Genomic DNA, 15818 nt, shown 5'->3' with positions numbered 1-15818 from the left:
CCTGGAACCCCTCAATGAACTTCTGTGCATCCAGATCTCCCACTGAGCCGCCCGCACCCAGATTGCCCCACAGAGAACTCTCTTACCCCCACCTGGATCCCCCCACACTAAGTCCCTCTGCACTTGGATGCTGCTGCCGGGCTGAGCCTGCTCACCCACACCTGATGCACCGTTTTTCTGGGACAGACCTGGCCCTTGCACTGTGTAAGGGTTGGGTGCAGCCTCACTGCCAAGTCCCTGTCACAGGGTGGGGTGGGGTGAGGCTGCAGGGTAATTTCCCACCTCCATGCAACCAGTGGCCTGTGCTCCCCACTGCCATGTTGGAGCCTCCACATTTATTTATTGACAAATAAAATTTGCAGAATTTTAAAATATTGTGCGCAAACTTTTTAATTTTTTGGTGCAGAATCCCCTCAGGAATATGGGGTGCTGTGCAGCTGTGATGGTGGAACTGTGAGGAAGGTGGTGGGTAATGGGGAGGTCTATGGGCGGCAGGCGCTGGGTGAGTGGTGTGGTGTGCAGGGTGCTGTGCAGCTGTGGTGGGAGGCCAGCAGGGGAGGTCCCTGGGAGGGGTGGGGGCTGGGCAGAGAGCTCTGTGGTGGAGGTCTCTGGGAGAGGAGGCACTGGGCATAAGGGTGGGGCACTGGGCAGGGGGGCAGTGTGGTGGGGGACCACCGTCAAGGGGAAGGGGTGTGCTGGCAGCACAGGGCTGGGCAGGCCAGTGTGCGTCTGGCAGCTGCAGGTTTGCATCCGAAGAAGTGGGCTGTAGCCCACTAAAGCTTATGCTCTAATAAATTTGTTAGTCTCTAAGGTGCCACAAGTACTCCTGTTCTTTTTGCGGATACAGACTAACACGGCTGCTACTCTGAAACCTGCCTAGAGAGGGACGATGGTGGGGTAGCCAGAGCCACAGCAGAGGCGCTTGTCCTCTGGTTCCCCTTTGCCCTCACTCCCTCCTTCCTCCCCCTCTGCCATGGTGGTCCCCTGCTGTGTTGCTTAGCCCCACCCCCATACGAATCTGAGTTTTGTGGCTCGCGGTTTGAGCCGGGCGGCTTGCCGTAGCCTAGTCAATGTGTTGCGCATGCGCGGCTGCAGCCCCGCAGTCGGTGACCGGCTCTAGTCAGTGCGGAAGGACCTTGGTACTTTGCGGAGGTGAGTGGAGGCCTCCCCCCGCCCCACTCTCCTGGAGCTAGTGCGCTAGCCCGGCGTCCCCTCCTTCCACGCCCCCGCCCCGGCGCTGCGGGGGCCCGCGGCCGCCTCTGACCTCCGTGTCCCTGAGGCCTGCGGCGCCGCGCAGCGGGAGGGGCCCGGCTGCGGCCGTTACCCGCCGCCGCGCATCGTGCGAGTGAGGGGCCGGGCGCGGCGCGGAGGCGTCGGGGGTTGGGGCCGAGTGCCCGCTGCCGGCGGCGGAGCTGGGGAGCAGGGCGAGGCTGGGAGGGGGGCGCGTGCGGAACAGTGTCTCGGAGGCGCGGTCGCGCTGGGTCCGGTGCTGACCCGGGCGTGCCTGGGCCGTGTGACTCGTCTCCATTTTGTCACTCGGGTGGTGTTTGTGGACTAGGCACCTGCCGCAGGCCAGGGCGGGACCCGGCCTAGTTCTCTGCAGGCGGCCCCCGAGGGTGTGTATAAAGTTGGAGAGCAGGGTTGGGTCTCTGTTACCAGAGGGGTCTGGGCTGCAGACCGCAGCCTGCCACTGCCTGGCATTCCCTGCCAGGAGCCGACAGACCGCGCGGTACAACTGAGCGTTTTCAGCAGAAGCACTTTTACCTGAGCATAACCGCATCGGCACTTGCAGGGCTTTGCTGGCACAGCTACTCTGGCAAAACTCTTGTATAGACAATGCCTGACATTCAGTCCTGTGTCTCTCATACAACTGTCTGCACAGTCTGCTGCACGACTGTGTACATGGCACAATAAAACCCCGTTGAAGAGAGGTATTATTTTACAGTAAGGTTATCTGCCATCTTAATTTTTTTAATATAGTGCATTAGTTATACATGATGCCTTCGAGGTTAATAAAATATGGTTCCTGGCCTAAAAAATCTAAGTATGACTTGTTTCAGGAATATAAAAAGACAATAGACATCATAGGAGAGGGAAGGGTATTGTGTGGCTAAGACACACTAAACAGTAGAAAAGAAACGCTCCATGAACTAGTCTATTATATATAAAGTATTTAAAGTCTGTGTTTTGATAGTTTCCCCTCACAAATAGATTTCCTTCAAAAGGTATCTCAGATGTTGTAAGGAGGTATTTTAATGGAGGGAATGATTTTGCATATGTTCTGAAGCTACTCTAGTATCCTCTTGTGAGATGTTTAGTCTAACAAGTCTGTTATATACATAGAAAACAAAATGCATTAATTAGGACAGGAACTTCCTGTGTACATCTCTTAATAAATTTCTAATGTATTACTTTCCTAGGAGAAATCATCACCATGTCATCTACTCTGTTGCCCAAACCACAGATGAGGGGCCTCCTGGCCAAACGTCTGAGATTCCATATTGTAGGGGCAATGATTGTATCCCTGGGATGTGCAGTTTTGTACAAGGTGAGGTCTTATAATATTTGTGAGCCCAGTTGATCTCGACCAATCTATATAGCCTTCTGGTTCAGGACTTGGACTTGGTTTATCTGTTTATCAGAAAATTGCTGTGGTGGATTTCTCATGAGTATGTCTCCAGAGTGCTGTATAAAACCTTTTGGTGCTTCTTTGAGAGGAGTTGTTCCTATTTTACAGATAATCACTAATAGTTTCTGAGTGATCTGACTGAGGCCACATAGTTGTTGGCAAGCCTTGGACTAACCCTAGGAGCCAAGCGTTGCACAGTTCATGTCTACACTGCCCAGTTAACATGAACTCTTACCCAGCTTTTAGCCCACCTTGTTCATACAGGGGGGAAAAATCTGACCCAGGTTTGTAAGTGCTTTAAGCCTGGGTTATATTATCTGATGGAGGTGGGGGTTAGAATACAGGCTCCACTTTAATTCAGATAGTCCTCCAATGCCTTCCCACAATTTTTCCCGAGGGACAGTCAAGTTTTCCTGCAGTTGAGTGGGAAAGAATCCTAGGGCATCTCACCACTAAGAACAATGAGATATGCCTGCAGACACACATGAGTGAATGAGGACACAGTAATACAGGTAGGGGTTTGCTGTGGGGATGCCCACACCCAGGGTAGGCTAACATGGATGCCAGTCACCCAGGTTACTTGTGCAGTTCAGACATAGCCCTAGTGCTGTGTACAGCTCATGCTGGCTTAACCTAAAAAAATTAAAATTGGTGGTGCTCAAAGTGTTCCATGGACTTGCCTATGTTTAATATAGGATATTTATTGAGGGGGAAGAGGGAGGGTCCCACTTATGAAGTTATCCACAGAATGATGGTCTTTGCCCATCTTGCTTAGCTAAGAGTTTCAAACTCTCTGCCCTGTGTAACTTAATTTGATTTAGGAGAGTCAAACATCTCTCAGCCATTTCTGGTTTCTTAGAGTGGGTTAACCCTTCTTGGCATGTGCATTGGCATCTGAGTATGTTGTAGAGTGTAAAATAAATATCTAGCGACTGGTCTCTGTAAGATGAGGTCTTCCTCTGTGTTTGCAAAGTGCTTAATGCACTTTGGATGCTGCTGCAATAGATGTAATAATGAATACAATAAAATACTATCTGCTAGATGTTCATAAAGGCTGAGAGCCACCTTTTCAACTATCTTTAGCCACCATTGAAAGCCAGAGAATTGTTAATCAGCCTTGATAGCATGCTTTGGTCAGAAGACTACCTATGTGCTCAGTGGAGTGTCTATCATTATTGTTGGCAATCTATCTGATAAAGTACAGTAGGCAAGGTGGACACAAGATATTTCTGGAGGAGTAAGGACAACATGGTGGAAAAAATAGAACTGTGGCTTAAGTGTGAGGTTGAAGACCTTTTTCTTTAAGGATTGGGGCAACGCCACATGAGTGAAGCTTTGCTTTCTGAGACCCTAAAGAGATGTACAGACAGAATAGCAGTAGTTAAACACTTAAATACCTTTAATACACTGAATGCACAACCATCTCTTCCTATGTCTTAGGATGGCTAGGTTGCCTTTATTACTAAATGTTTGCTAGATTTCTGAGGGGTGATATCTTGCCAAAAAGTTTCACTCAAAATTGATATCCTAGGCGATCAAAACACATGCGTTCAGCAACTCATTTCTAAGTACATGGAAAAACAACCTCCAGTCCCTTACTAAACTTCATTCTTGTCGCTTGCATTATTTAAATTTTCAGAAAGCTCTAGCTGAAGACAGCTATAAATATTAAGGTTTAATTACTATTATTCATCAGTAAAGCCTAGCTCTGTTACCAGCACCGTCAGAGGCTTCAGCTCCTCTTGGAGATTTGAAAAAGAGTCCATTAAAGTAAAGGAGCAATTTACCAGGACATAGCTAAACTGACACGTGATGATATATCTTTAATCACTGCAATGCTTCTTTTTTTTTTTTTAACAAACCTGGAGCATCTGTGGTGGGGCAACTCTTTAAAAAATATAGGGTCAGATTCTTGGGTATGTACAAAGAACACACCACAAAAACTGGGAATGCAGATGTGGCATAAATCTCAGTTTTGTGCTTTTTCCACCTGGAGCTTCTGTGTGGAGAGCCAAGCTCCTCACATAAGAGCAGTAAGTTTTCTACACTGTTGTACCTTGCTTGGGCACACTTTGTTGAACTGAAGGGGTATGTGTGGGAAGACTGGTCTTCATCCACTATTCCCTTAATTATGCGCACACATGGCCAGATCCTGCAAATGTACAGGTGTATCACTCCATTGACCTCTGGCATTCGTCTAGATTTACATCTGTTTAAAATACATTCAGAATATGCCCCTGGTCTGGAAATATTGTTAATTGTCTTCTCTTCTTTCCTAGCCAGCTACGCCGCAGCTGGTCTGAAATTTGAGAAAGGTGGGGATGAGTAAAGAAGTTCATGCGTGGTATCTTGCTCTTTGCCATTGCAGTGCCCAATCAGATGATTCCTGAAGGGCTCCCAGATTTATATGGCTATTCAGTTGACTAAAAGATTCTATCAAAACAAATGAACCACAGCATGGAGCCCAAGGGTGTGTTCATACTAGGAAAAAGGTGGGGGATGTTCTTACCTTATGTGTGAACACATGGTAACTAGCACAAGGTCAAATCTTAGTGAAGACAAAGCAGTTTGTAGTGTTCACATGTGTTAGGTTAAGTACCATGTTAATATTAAACTGCCTTGTCTTCCCTAGGATTTAATCGTGTGTTAATTAATGTGTGAACCCACCTTTTTCTTAGTGTAGATGTGGCCAAAGTGGGTGCGTCATTTTGACTATTTGCTTTGGCAGCACCCTTTCCTCCTTTTGTAACCTTACAGAATTGCTCTAACTGTAACTCAGTTTTAGTAGGAACGATAGATAAAAGGGCATCCCTAAGTCACTTAACCCTGTGATTGTCCATGGGCATATTAAAAATTTATTTGTAAATCCTTTAAGTATAGAACCATTACCAGGTGGTGACAGTTTTTTGGCAAAATATGATCACTTGGACTTGTGCACGGTATCTGACAAGGAAGAATGAACTTATTGGTGTCCTGAAAATTTAGTAATGCTGTTTGTAAATCTGGTTCCAATTTTTAGATGAAACAACACAAAACATTTGTTTTCCCATCCGTTAAATAGTTCAGGCTCTAAATGAGTAAAAATATTGCTGTAACTCTCTAATAGCTAACTGTTCTGTGTTGAACTAAAAACAGCTTTTTGAGACTGCAGTAATCTTATATCAGGTGATATGGCACCACCAAGTGAATTACAAGCTTTCTGCATCTGTTATACAAGTTTTTCTACCTTAAAACTTAATTCTCTACCTTTTTGCATTTCAGTATGGCGTGGCTGAGCCCAGGAAACGAGCATATGCAGACTTCTATAAAGACTATGATTCCATGAAGGACTTTGAGGCCATGAGGGAAGCTGGTGTGTTTGAAAGCGTACAACCCAAAAACTCATGAACAGCATATATAGGTAATAGCAAGATGCCTTACATCAAGCTGATCTCACTGACTACTGTTTATATATTGATGCACTGGAAATTTCCCATTTTGATGTTTTTGATCAAATTCTACCATTAAAGTCACATCCAGTTAAATGGAGGTGAGAGTTCCTGAAGTTTAGAAAAGGAAAAAGGATCTCAGTGGGAGCTACAGATAACATTCCTTTTGTTACTAGATCAGTAGGGCCAATGATAAATGCAAAGTATTGCATGTTGAAAGGAAAAAAATTGAACTACTTATACACCCTTTGGGGGTAATAAATTAACAGTGCTAATTTAACAATGATGCCAAATCCTTTCCTTATCTCTGCATGATGCACAGTTGTCAAAAAAGCAATGTGTTAAGATGGATAAGGAGTAGAAAATACAGAAAATATTGCCATTATATAAATTGATGGTTCACCCTAATTTGCAATACTGTGCAGTTATGATAACCCTATCTCAAAAAGGAAGACACTCTCTTGTGAAGAATTGGGATATGGGAGATTTTTTACCTTTATAAAAAATGATAAAAGTATACGGAATAACAAATGGTATAGAAAAGGTAGGCTGGGAGATTCTGTTCTCTCTGTCTTGTAATACAAGAACAAGGAGACATCCAGTGAAAATGGCAAATTCAGAACTGAAAAGGAAATGCTTCTTCATACAACTGTTTAGTCTGTGGAACTCTTTGCCATAGGATATTGAGGCCAAAACCTTGTCAAGTTTGAAAGAAGGATGGGGCACATACTACAAGTATATCCAGTCGTGAGAGTTAGTCGAAAAAATTAAGACGTGGTAGGGATATATAAACTCTCATGTTCCATGGTTTAATTAAAGATTGTACAAGGGAACATGCCTTCTCACATACTTTGTAAATAGTAGCATTTGATTTTTTCCCCTTAATGGACTTAACTGTTTCCTCGATATAACTACAAAGGGTTTTCCAAACGAAAATACCAAACAGCTAATAACTTTGCTCTTAAACATCCCCAGAACTCTGCCTCCTCTCTTCCAGATGCTGTGATTAGAAACATCAGTGTTAAAGTAAGCTGTAACTCGGCATAAGAGCTTGTTTTTAAAAAAGCTTCTCCAAACCTAGTCCTGATAGTGGGGGGGGGGGGGAAACTACATATGAAACTGAGATTGATTTCTTCATTGATCACTTTCTTCCACTTCTCTTCAACTACTAATTCAAAGACTGATCAAGGGCAATGGCTTCTCCATTCTTCCAGTGCTCAGAAATGTTTACTGTGATCATTGCATGATGATTTGTTTTGCCTAATTATCCTGGCCAACTAGGGTTTGACTTTCAGTCTCATTCAGTTTTGTTACTTGTTAGGTGAATGCTTCAGTACTGGACTTAATGGTGTTAATGTTTGTCTTGCTTCCACACACAAACATAACATCAGATAACAGCTGGTTCCAGTATAACAAAAAAATATGGATGATGGATGCTCCTCATATAGTTGTAAAGTAAAAATGAAAAACACAGTAGCATAAACTAATAATGGGATTATCGACTATCCTTTTATTCCCCCCCCCCCCCCATTAGAAATTCTACATTTACATGTTGCTAAAAAAAAAAGAGCATGGTAAATAACAAAGGGATCACTTTACCTTTCTACCATCATACTTCTACCCAGTTTAAGATCATGATTAAAAGAATACTGCTAATGTATGTTTATGTAAACTAACTTTCTCAGGCACTTACATCACCAATGCTTTGGTCAGGTGGCCTTCTTCAGGGTGTTTGGCAAGAATATCAGATCTAAGTATGGGAGGAAAATCATTTGAAACAATACTGCCAACAAAGATGGAAGTTTAAAACTCTTGAATTGAAACTAAGAATCGAGCTTTGCTGTGCAAACAGAACTAAAAGAAACACTTGATTACACCAAGACGTTGTAAGCTTTCCAGTTTGCAACCAATGTACAAAAGTCTTTCTCTGACCAGGTTGAGTGCACCTGTTTGTTAGAACTGTGAAACATTAACTAGCTCAAGGCTTTAAAGGGATTTTGGGATTATTCTTTCTTAATCATTTACCCAGTGGCATTAGTTGAGAGAAAGTGGCACAGATAGCATAATCTTAATCTGTAACTCTGTTTAGGTAGTGCATTAGAAGAATTATCAACAGATGTGGAGGTGCAGTGCAAAAATATCCTCAACTTCTGCAGTAGGAGAGAAGCTGGTTGGGACCTGCAGTGATTGTAGGGTGCATATGACTTAGGGTGGCCAGACATCCTGATTTTATCGGGACAGTCCCGCATCCCAACCTTATATTGGTCGGGACGCACTTTGTCCCGATAACGGGGGGACTGTGGCAAGCTGGTGCCACTTACCTCTTCCTCCTGGGGCAGCGCAGCTAAGCTCCCGGCATGGCAGCACCAGCCCGCCGGCCGGCAGGAGCCTGCAGAGTTCAGCCCTGCCCCAGGCACACAGAGGCAGCGAGGTGGTCTGCTGCAGCGGTGTGGGGCTTGTAGAACTGAGCAGCGGGCACTAGGCAGAGAGAGCCCCCCTACAACCCGTCCCACCCCGCCTACCCCGACCCATGACTCAGCTCCCGGCGTGGTGGCACCAGCCTGCTGGCCGGAACAAGCCTGCAGACAGAGTGCAGGCCTGCTCCACAGCCTCCGGCACACAGAGGCGGCGAGGAGACCAGCACCAAGCCACTTGCCTTTCTCCCCGTCTGCAACAGATTTGGGTTTATCTTTATATTAAGGGGAAAATTCACATGCAAAATTCTCATTGAATTCAATAGATGTTCCATGCATATAATGACGCCTGGAGATGGCCCGTAATTTACACACTGACAGAGGCAGACATGGGGCTTTATTACACTGCTGAAGAAGAAAGTTTATCTAATATTTGTGCATATCTCAGACACTTGAATGTGTGCCCATGTCTGTTGCAATAGATGACAATCTAGATAGGTTGTAATCTCTGCTCCTTTTTCTTTCAGTTTATTTCAACTATAACACTTTATTGTGCTCACACATGGAAAAAAATTGTAAATTTGATTTACAGCCTTATTAATGCTCCCCGTTGGACTTTGGTTAACTGTCATGGGTATTTTTATGACCTTCATTACTGTGGTATCTGTGCACCTCACAATCCAAGAACTGGAAGGGACCTCGAGAGGTCATCTAGTCCAGTCGCCTGAACTCAAGGCAGGGCTAAGTATTATCTAGACCATCCCTGACAGGTGTTTGTCCAACCTGCTCTTAAAAATCCCCAATGATGGAGATTCCACAACAGCCGTAGGCAATTTATTCCAGTGCTTAACCACTCTGACAGTTAGGAAGTTTTTCCTAATGTCCAACCTAAACCGCCCTGGCTGCAATTTAAGCCCATTGCTTCTTGTCCTATCCTCAGAGGTTAAGAAGAACAATTCTTCTCCCTCCTCCTTGTAACAACGTTTTATGTACTTGAAAACTGTTATGTCCCCTCTGTCTTCTCTTCTCCAGACTAAACAAACCCATTTTTTTTCAATCTTCCCTCATAGGTCATGTTTTCTAGACCTTTAATAATTTTTTTGCTCTTCTCTAGACTTCCTCCACAATCTTTAACATATTTATCCTCACAACTCCCCTCTGAGGCAGGGAAGTGCTAATATCCCCATTTTACAGCTAGCCTCTCTGTGCATCATTTCCCTAAGGCCCAGATCCTCCAAGGTATTTAGGCACTTAACTCCCATTAAAATCAATGGTAGTTAGGTGCTTATTTACTTTTGAGGATCTGAGCCTTAAGTGGCTCACCCAAGGTCTGTGATGGAGCAGGGAAGCTGGGTCTCCCAAGTCCTATGCTAGCACCTTAACCACTGCACCCTCGTCTCTTTTATGTTTCATCCTAATCTGTGACTCTCCATACTTTCATTGTCTGTCATTAATGTAATATTCTTCTAAACAAGATTGTAGTAGCGTAGTGCACTGAAGTAACTGTAACCTCTTTTTTTAACACATTCTGCTAATGATTTCTACAGGCGCCATGTCACTCTTCTCATCGAATGAAATGTTGCTCAGATTGATAAAAGGGCAACAGATATGTAATCTATTAATTTACAATACTTGGCTATGAAGGGCTAGACTGTGCCTTTATACCTCAGTCCTGAGTAGATACATAGAGCTGAAACACCCCTATGGGAGCTCAGCAAGGGATTTCACCATGGGAAGACGCAATCCATCCATGAACTTGCAGATAAGCCTGCTACCCCTAGTCCCGTGCTTATCCTGCTCTAGTCCTTCTTCTCTTCCTTTGAGGAGATTTATCTTCCTGGGGTGTGCACAGGGGGATCAATCTCTGTGGTCCCTCAAATGCAGTGACTATGGCTGGCCATTTGGCAGGGCTTCATTGAGGAAAGGTTTTGTGCCTCCCCCAGCATCCCCCCACAAGGGCAAGTTGCAATCTGGTCTTAAGCAAAGCTGTTAATTCGACAAACTTGTGTTCAGTTACTGGTAATAGTTGAAGGCCTGATCCTGCAAATGCACATGTGAGTAACTTTACTCCTGTGAGTAGTCCCACTGAAAGTCAGTGGACCCACTCATGGTACTAAGCACTCTGCCCCTAGGCTTTAGTCACTATAATGTCCTAAGTGGGCCATAAGCCTGAGCCTTCCAGAAAATCACTCTAGCTTTAGTGGCGAAAGGACTAGCTATTCTGTCTGTCTGTTTTTAGAACTAGAAGTCACCAAATTAAATTAGTAGGCAGCAGGTTTAAAACAAACAAAAGTAAGTATTTCTTCACACAATCAGTCTGTAGAACTCTTTGCCATAGGATGTTGTGAAGGCCAAGACTATAACAGGGTTCAAAAAAGAACTAGATAAATTCATGGAGAATAGGTCCATCAATAGCTATAAGCCAGGATGGGCAGGGATGGTGTCTCTAGACTCTGTTTGCCAGAAGCTGGGAATGGGCAACAGGGAATGGATCACTTGATTACCTCTTCTATTCATTCCATCTGAAGCACCTGGCATTGGCCACTGTTGGAAGACAGGATACTGGGCTAGATGGACCTTTGGTCTGACCCAGTATGGTCATTCTTACATTCTTTTCTCTGGCATAGCCCTGGCCTACATTTAAAATTTGGGTTACAAAGTAGCCGTGTTAGTCTGTAGCCGCAAAAAGCACAGGAGTCACTTGTGGCACCTTAGAGACTAACAAATTTATTTCAGCATAAGCTTTCGTGGGCTACAACTCACTTCTTCAGATGCATAGAGTGGAACACACAGACAGAAGATATTTATACATACAGAGAACATGAAAGGTGGAAGTAGCCATACCAATTGTAAGAGGCCAATCAATTGCGATGAGCTATCAGTAGCAGCAGAAGAAAAAACTTCGAAGAGATAATCGAGATGACCCATAGAAGGTGTGAGGAGAACTTAACATGGGGGGGGGGGGGAATTCAATTAGTGAAATGACCCAACCATGACCCAGTCTCTGTTTAGGCCTAAGTTAATTGTGTCTAATTTGCATATTAATTTGAGTTCAGCAGTCTTTCTTTGGAGTCTGTTTTTTGAAGTTTTTTTTGTTGCAAAACTTATACAATCAAGTCTGTCACTGAGTGGTTAGAGAGGTTGAAGTGTTCTCCCACTAGTTTTTGAATGTTATGATTCCCGATGTCAGATTTGTGTCCATTTATTCTTTTGCGTAGAGACTGTCCAGTTTGGCCAATGTACATGGCAGAGGGGCATTGCTGGCACATGAGGGCATATATCACATCAGCGGATGTGCAGGTGAACGAGCCCTATGGTGCTGCAGCAGGACTCACTGATTCCAGACCTCTGTGATGTAGTTTGCTTCAGCTGTCAGTGGCTGAAGCTGGGGCTGAAGGCAGGACTGGGAGCCTCCCCTCTGTGACTGCGGCTGGAGCCAGAGCTAGAACTGGGACCCTTTACTCCCCTGCCCTGCAACTGGATCTGACTTTGCAATCAGAATCCTGCGCCCCTGTCCTGCAGCTTCAGCCGGGGGCTAGAGCCGGAGCCCTGTGCCCCTGGCCCTGTGGCTTCTACTGGGGGCTGGAGCTGGGGCCATGAGACCTTGCCCTGTGGCTTGTGGTGCGGGCTGCAGCAGGGGCCGTACAACCCCTCTTGCAGCTTCCTAGGGCCCCCTCTCATGGCTCTGTGCACCTGTCTGTCGTCATCTCTCTTCTCCCCCACCCCCCTCTCGCCCAATGTGTCCTGATATTTCACTCTTGCGATCTGGTCACCCTAATATGACTGCCTAGGTCAGCGGTTCTCAAAATGGTGGTTGGAACCCCTCGGGGTCACAAGGTTATTACATGGAGGGGTTACAAACTGTCAGCCTCCACCACAAACCCTGCTTTGCCTCCAGGATTTATAATGGTGTTATAAATTAAAAACACTTTTTTATATGTTTGGGGAGGTCGAATTCAGAGGCTTGCTATTTGAAAGGGGTCACCAGTACAAAAGTTTGAGAACTACTGGTCTAGGTAAATCAGAAGGAGGGGGGGAAAAGAGGAGATGCAATTTAGCATTGCTGCTTCTGCCATCTGTGGAAGATTGCACCTGTACTTTCTGCCTATAAAGTGAATGGGGAGATCTCCTGTCCTCTCCAAATATATATGAAACTGGAAGGAGGTTCAGTTTTGATGCTATTTTTGCTACGGACACCTGTCTTGTAGAAACTGAACTTATACCAACCTGTTGAAAGCCTGGATAAGTAAATAGAAAATTTGTCATAGGCTTTCCTGATGCATGCTGAAGATCTGTTTAGACTATATCTAATACTGCAGCAAGTCAGTGGTTTTGACTAACTTACTCAAAAATAGGCTCTGAAAATCCTTCCCCCCCCCCCCCCCCCCCATCCATCCCTTCTCCCTAAATTTAGGGTTAACACTACTTCTTTTAACTTGCTGTTTTGGAATGTTTCTTGCAGTTACGGAAGAGGAGGTAGGTCAGTGATTAGCATGGGACTTGAGAGACTGAGATTCAGTTCCCTGCTCCGCTATAAACTTGTGTGTGACATAGGGCTAGTAGGTTAGACTAGCATTTCAAAGGGTGTGTTGACTTTTGGGTGTGTTGCTACCAGGTGGAATTCACATCCCCAAGGTAGGCACCCAGGGTCTTTTATAATGCATGAGAAGAGTTAGATGCCAAAGAATGAGACCTAGAAAAACCAGCATGCTGCGTAGGGAGCTGCCAAAGGTATCCAGTGGAAATGCTGAGGAGACCCATTCCTCAAAGACAGGTGACTAAGTTTGGTTTGGAGAGAGGCTCTTCTCTCCACTTGCATTCACAGCCACGAATGAACCCTCCCCAGAAGTTGTGTTATCTTTCTTGCCTCCTCCTGTGTGTCTTTCTCCCCTCCCCCCCCTCAAAAAAAAAATAAATAGTGTCTGTGTCAGCAGTGGAGCCACTCTTACCCAGGCTGTTGCAGCTCTGGGTTCAATTCCCCTGTCTGCCTGATTTGGAGAAGCGAGGTTTGAGTTCTGGTCTTTGTTCTCTCTGGAGAGTGCCCTACCCACTGTGCAGTGGAGTATTCTGGGGCTGTTCTCTGAATCTCTGCTTCTGCTCAGTTCATATTTAAGTATTTATATTCAGTGGAACAGTTTCTACAAGAGAGATTGAGGCCTGCCGCCGAATAGCCCAGTGGGTAGGGCACTCTCCTGGGGACACCAGAGTTCAAACCCCTTCTCCCCCCAGGGCTGGGGTGGCAAATGAGCCTGGGTGTCCTACAGCTTGTGTGAGTGCCCTAATCAAAGGACTAAAAGTTATAAGGGGGAACGGTGGCTCCTCCACTATTTTGGGTGGGTTTAGTTGTGCTCTGAGTGCCTATTGCATAAGGCCCTGCATGTGAGCGAGCTAGTTGGAGGCTTCTGCTGGGGTTCAGGCATAAGCTAGGCATCTAGACTTAGGCAGCTGTGTGAATGCTCACTGGCAGACTTTTAGGTGCCATGGGGACCTACAGAGAGAGGTGGCAACTGAGGGGGGATATTGAGGAATTTAAATGCCTCAGTCCAACATTTAGGCACCACCAGGTTCTCTTGTGGATCTAGCCCTTAGCCCTTTAGTTCTCCATCTGTAAAATGGGAATAATAGCCCTTCCTCACAGGTGTGTTGAGGATAAACACACAGGCTGTGAGGTGCTTAGATACTGTGGTAATGGGGACATAAAGTATAGATGTTCTGGTGCTACGGTCTTTCATGACTCTTGTCATGGAGCACAGCTGTGAAGGAATGAGATTGAGGGTGTTCAGTTTAATACAGAGAAGTAATTTAACAAACTTGGATTTCTTCCTTTCCAGGTAATCCATCTGCATTCATTTATTTCCTCTGTTGCATTCCTTTCTTTTTCAGGCTGTTCCAGATCTTATTGTGTAGCTCTTGATTTGTTCCATGTTTCAATTTTATTTACCACATGCAGTGTCTTAATAAGCCATGAGGAAATAGTAGTGGGAAATTCCTCTAGACTAAACTACTGGCATAAACACTTTCCTTCTCTGTTTGAATTCATACATACTCATGTATTTACTTCTGAGAGCTAGTATTCTCCAAATATATTAATTCATGTTTTTCTTATTTTGCAGATCATCTTCAAGGAGACTTGACAGCTTAAACTTGTTTCTTCAGTCAACTGTAAAATGTGTAATACACTTCAGTGGTGGGCATGCTGTAGTGTAATTCAATAAACTAAATACTTAATGAAGCTTTATTTATCTTAATTGATGACCTTGACTGTTTAGATGCTGAGGGAAGGGGTGGAAATTCAGGTGGTACTCTTTATATAATGCTAAAGACAAGTTGAGAGATAAAATAGAGATCCTGAACCCTTGTGGTTACTAAAATAAGGACAGTATTGTTTGCTTCCTGGCCTAAAGTGTTCAATAGGCAACAGCTGCTTGGACAGCACTTGCAGAGGATTCCTATCTATCTAGTACTTACAAAAAATTGAAAGCTTTTTTTTTGCTTAGGTTACAAAGTTAAAATGTACTAGAGTTAAGGTTTTCAGGGCCACATAATTTTCCCCCCCTCGAAATTAAACCTGTACTACTGAATGAAGCAATGATCCTCCTGAAAATGTGATCATCTAATTAAAGACAGCATCCTAATGCATACACAAAAGGGGTTGCAAATTAATATTGCCCATGCAACCTTAATCTGGCAGTTCCAAACTTTTGACTGTTAGAACTCTTAAATAAAATTACCTTTAAGGGGTTGTGGGTTGACAGGGAGGTGTGCATGGGAGAGTTTTTAGTCACTAGCACTTCCTTCTCTATCACATTCCTATTCATTGGGGGTAAAGGGGAAGAAACAGACACAGGGAAGGGGAAAGGTGAGAAAACAGTACGACATCTCCCTGCCCGTGGGGTCCCCCCTTCTTACCTTTTTTTCTTCGTGTGCCCCCCTTAACTCTCTTCCCCAATAGTGCTGGAATGTGACTTCTGGGGCTGACACCAGCCCCCTACCTTTGGGTATAGGCAGCAGTGCATAACAATTGGAAGATTGTTTAACTACTTAAGGCCCCAAATCCTCGGTATATGCCTGTATCTCAGACACTGGGGGCAAGGAGGGGGGCTAGAGAAGATGAGGGCAAGTGCATCTAGTGGCAAAGACACTTAGATGCAAACATATTGAAGTAAAAAAATGCATGATTAAGGTACCTAAACAAACTTTCATTTGTGCTGTGGTGATGACATGAGAGGAAAATGTTCTGTAAGAGTCAGTTTAATTTGCTCTGGGAATGCAAACACTAAAATGTCCATTGTGATTAATGGTTACTGCATGTCATCAATACAGAGCCATTAAAGGTGAGTTGGATAC

The 15818-nt window shown here is 44.6% G+C and overlaps 1 protein-coding gene across 1 annotated transcript; it reads left to right on the top strand.

The window, feature by feature from the left end:
• The first annotated feature begins 1022 nt into the window (after window positions 1–1022).
• On the top strand, window positions 1023–14707 carry LOC117873706 (cytochrome c oxidase subunit 6C-2). The gene is made up of 4 exons (XM_034763375.1): window positions 1023–1152; window positions 2421–2548; window positions 5891–6029; window positions 14585–14707. The coding sequence occupies exons 1-3, from the start codon at window positions 1071–1073 to the stop codon at window positions 6014–6016; spliced, it is 336 nt and encodes a 111-aa protein (XP_034619266.1). The 5' UTR covers window positions 1023–1070; the 3' UTR covers window positions 6017–6029; window positions 14585–14707.
• Window positions 14708–15818: the final 1111 nt, after the last annotated feature.

This window comes from Trachemys scripta, chromosome 2 (genome assembly GCF_013100865.1).
Source record: "Trachemys scripta elegans isolate TJP31775 chromosome 2, CAS_Tse_1.0, whole genome shotgun sequence".
Taxonomy (NCBI): Eukaryota; Metazoa; Chordata; order Testudines; family Emydidae; genus Trachemys; species Trachemys scripta.
Note: the sequence above shows the minus strand (reverse complement) of the source record. Positions and strands in the feature narration are given on the sequence as shown.

Excerpts from the sequence above, each read along its gene's own strand:
- LOC117873706 (XM_034763375.1), top strand. The coding sequence starts at position 1,071 with ATGTGTTGCGCATGCGCGGCTGCAGCCCCGCAGTCGGTGACCGGCTCT. Across the intron at positions 1,153-2,420 it reads GACCTTGGTACTTTGCGGAG|GAGAAATCATCACCATGTCA; the intron begins GTGAGTGGAGGC and ends TTACTTTCCTAG. Across the intron at positions 2,549-5,890 it reads GATGTGCAGTTTTGTACAAG|TATGGCGTGGCTGAGCCCAG; the intron begins GTGAGGTCTTAT and ends TTTGCATTTCAG.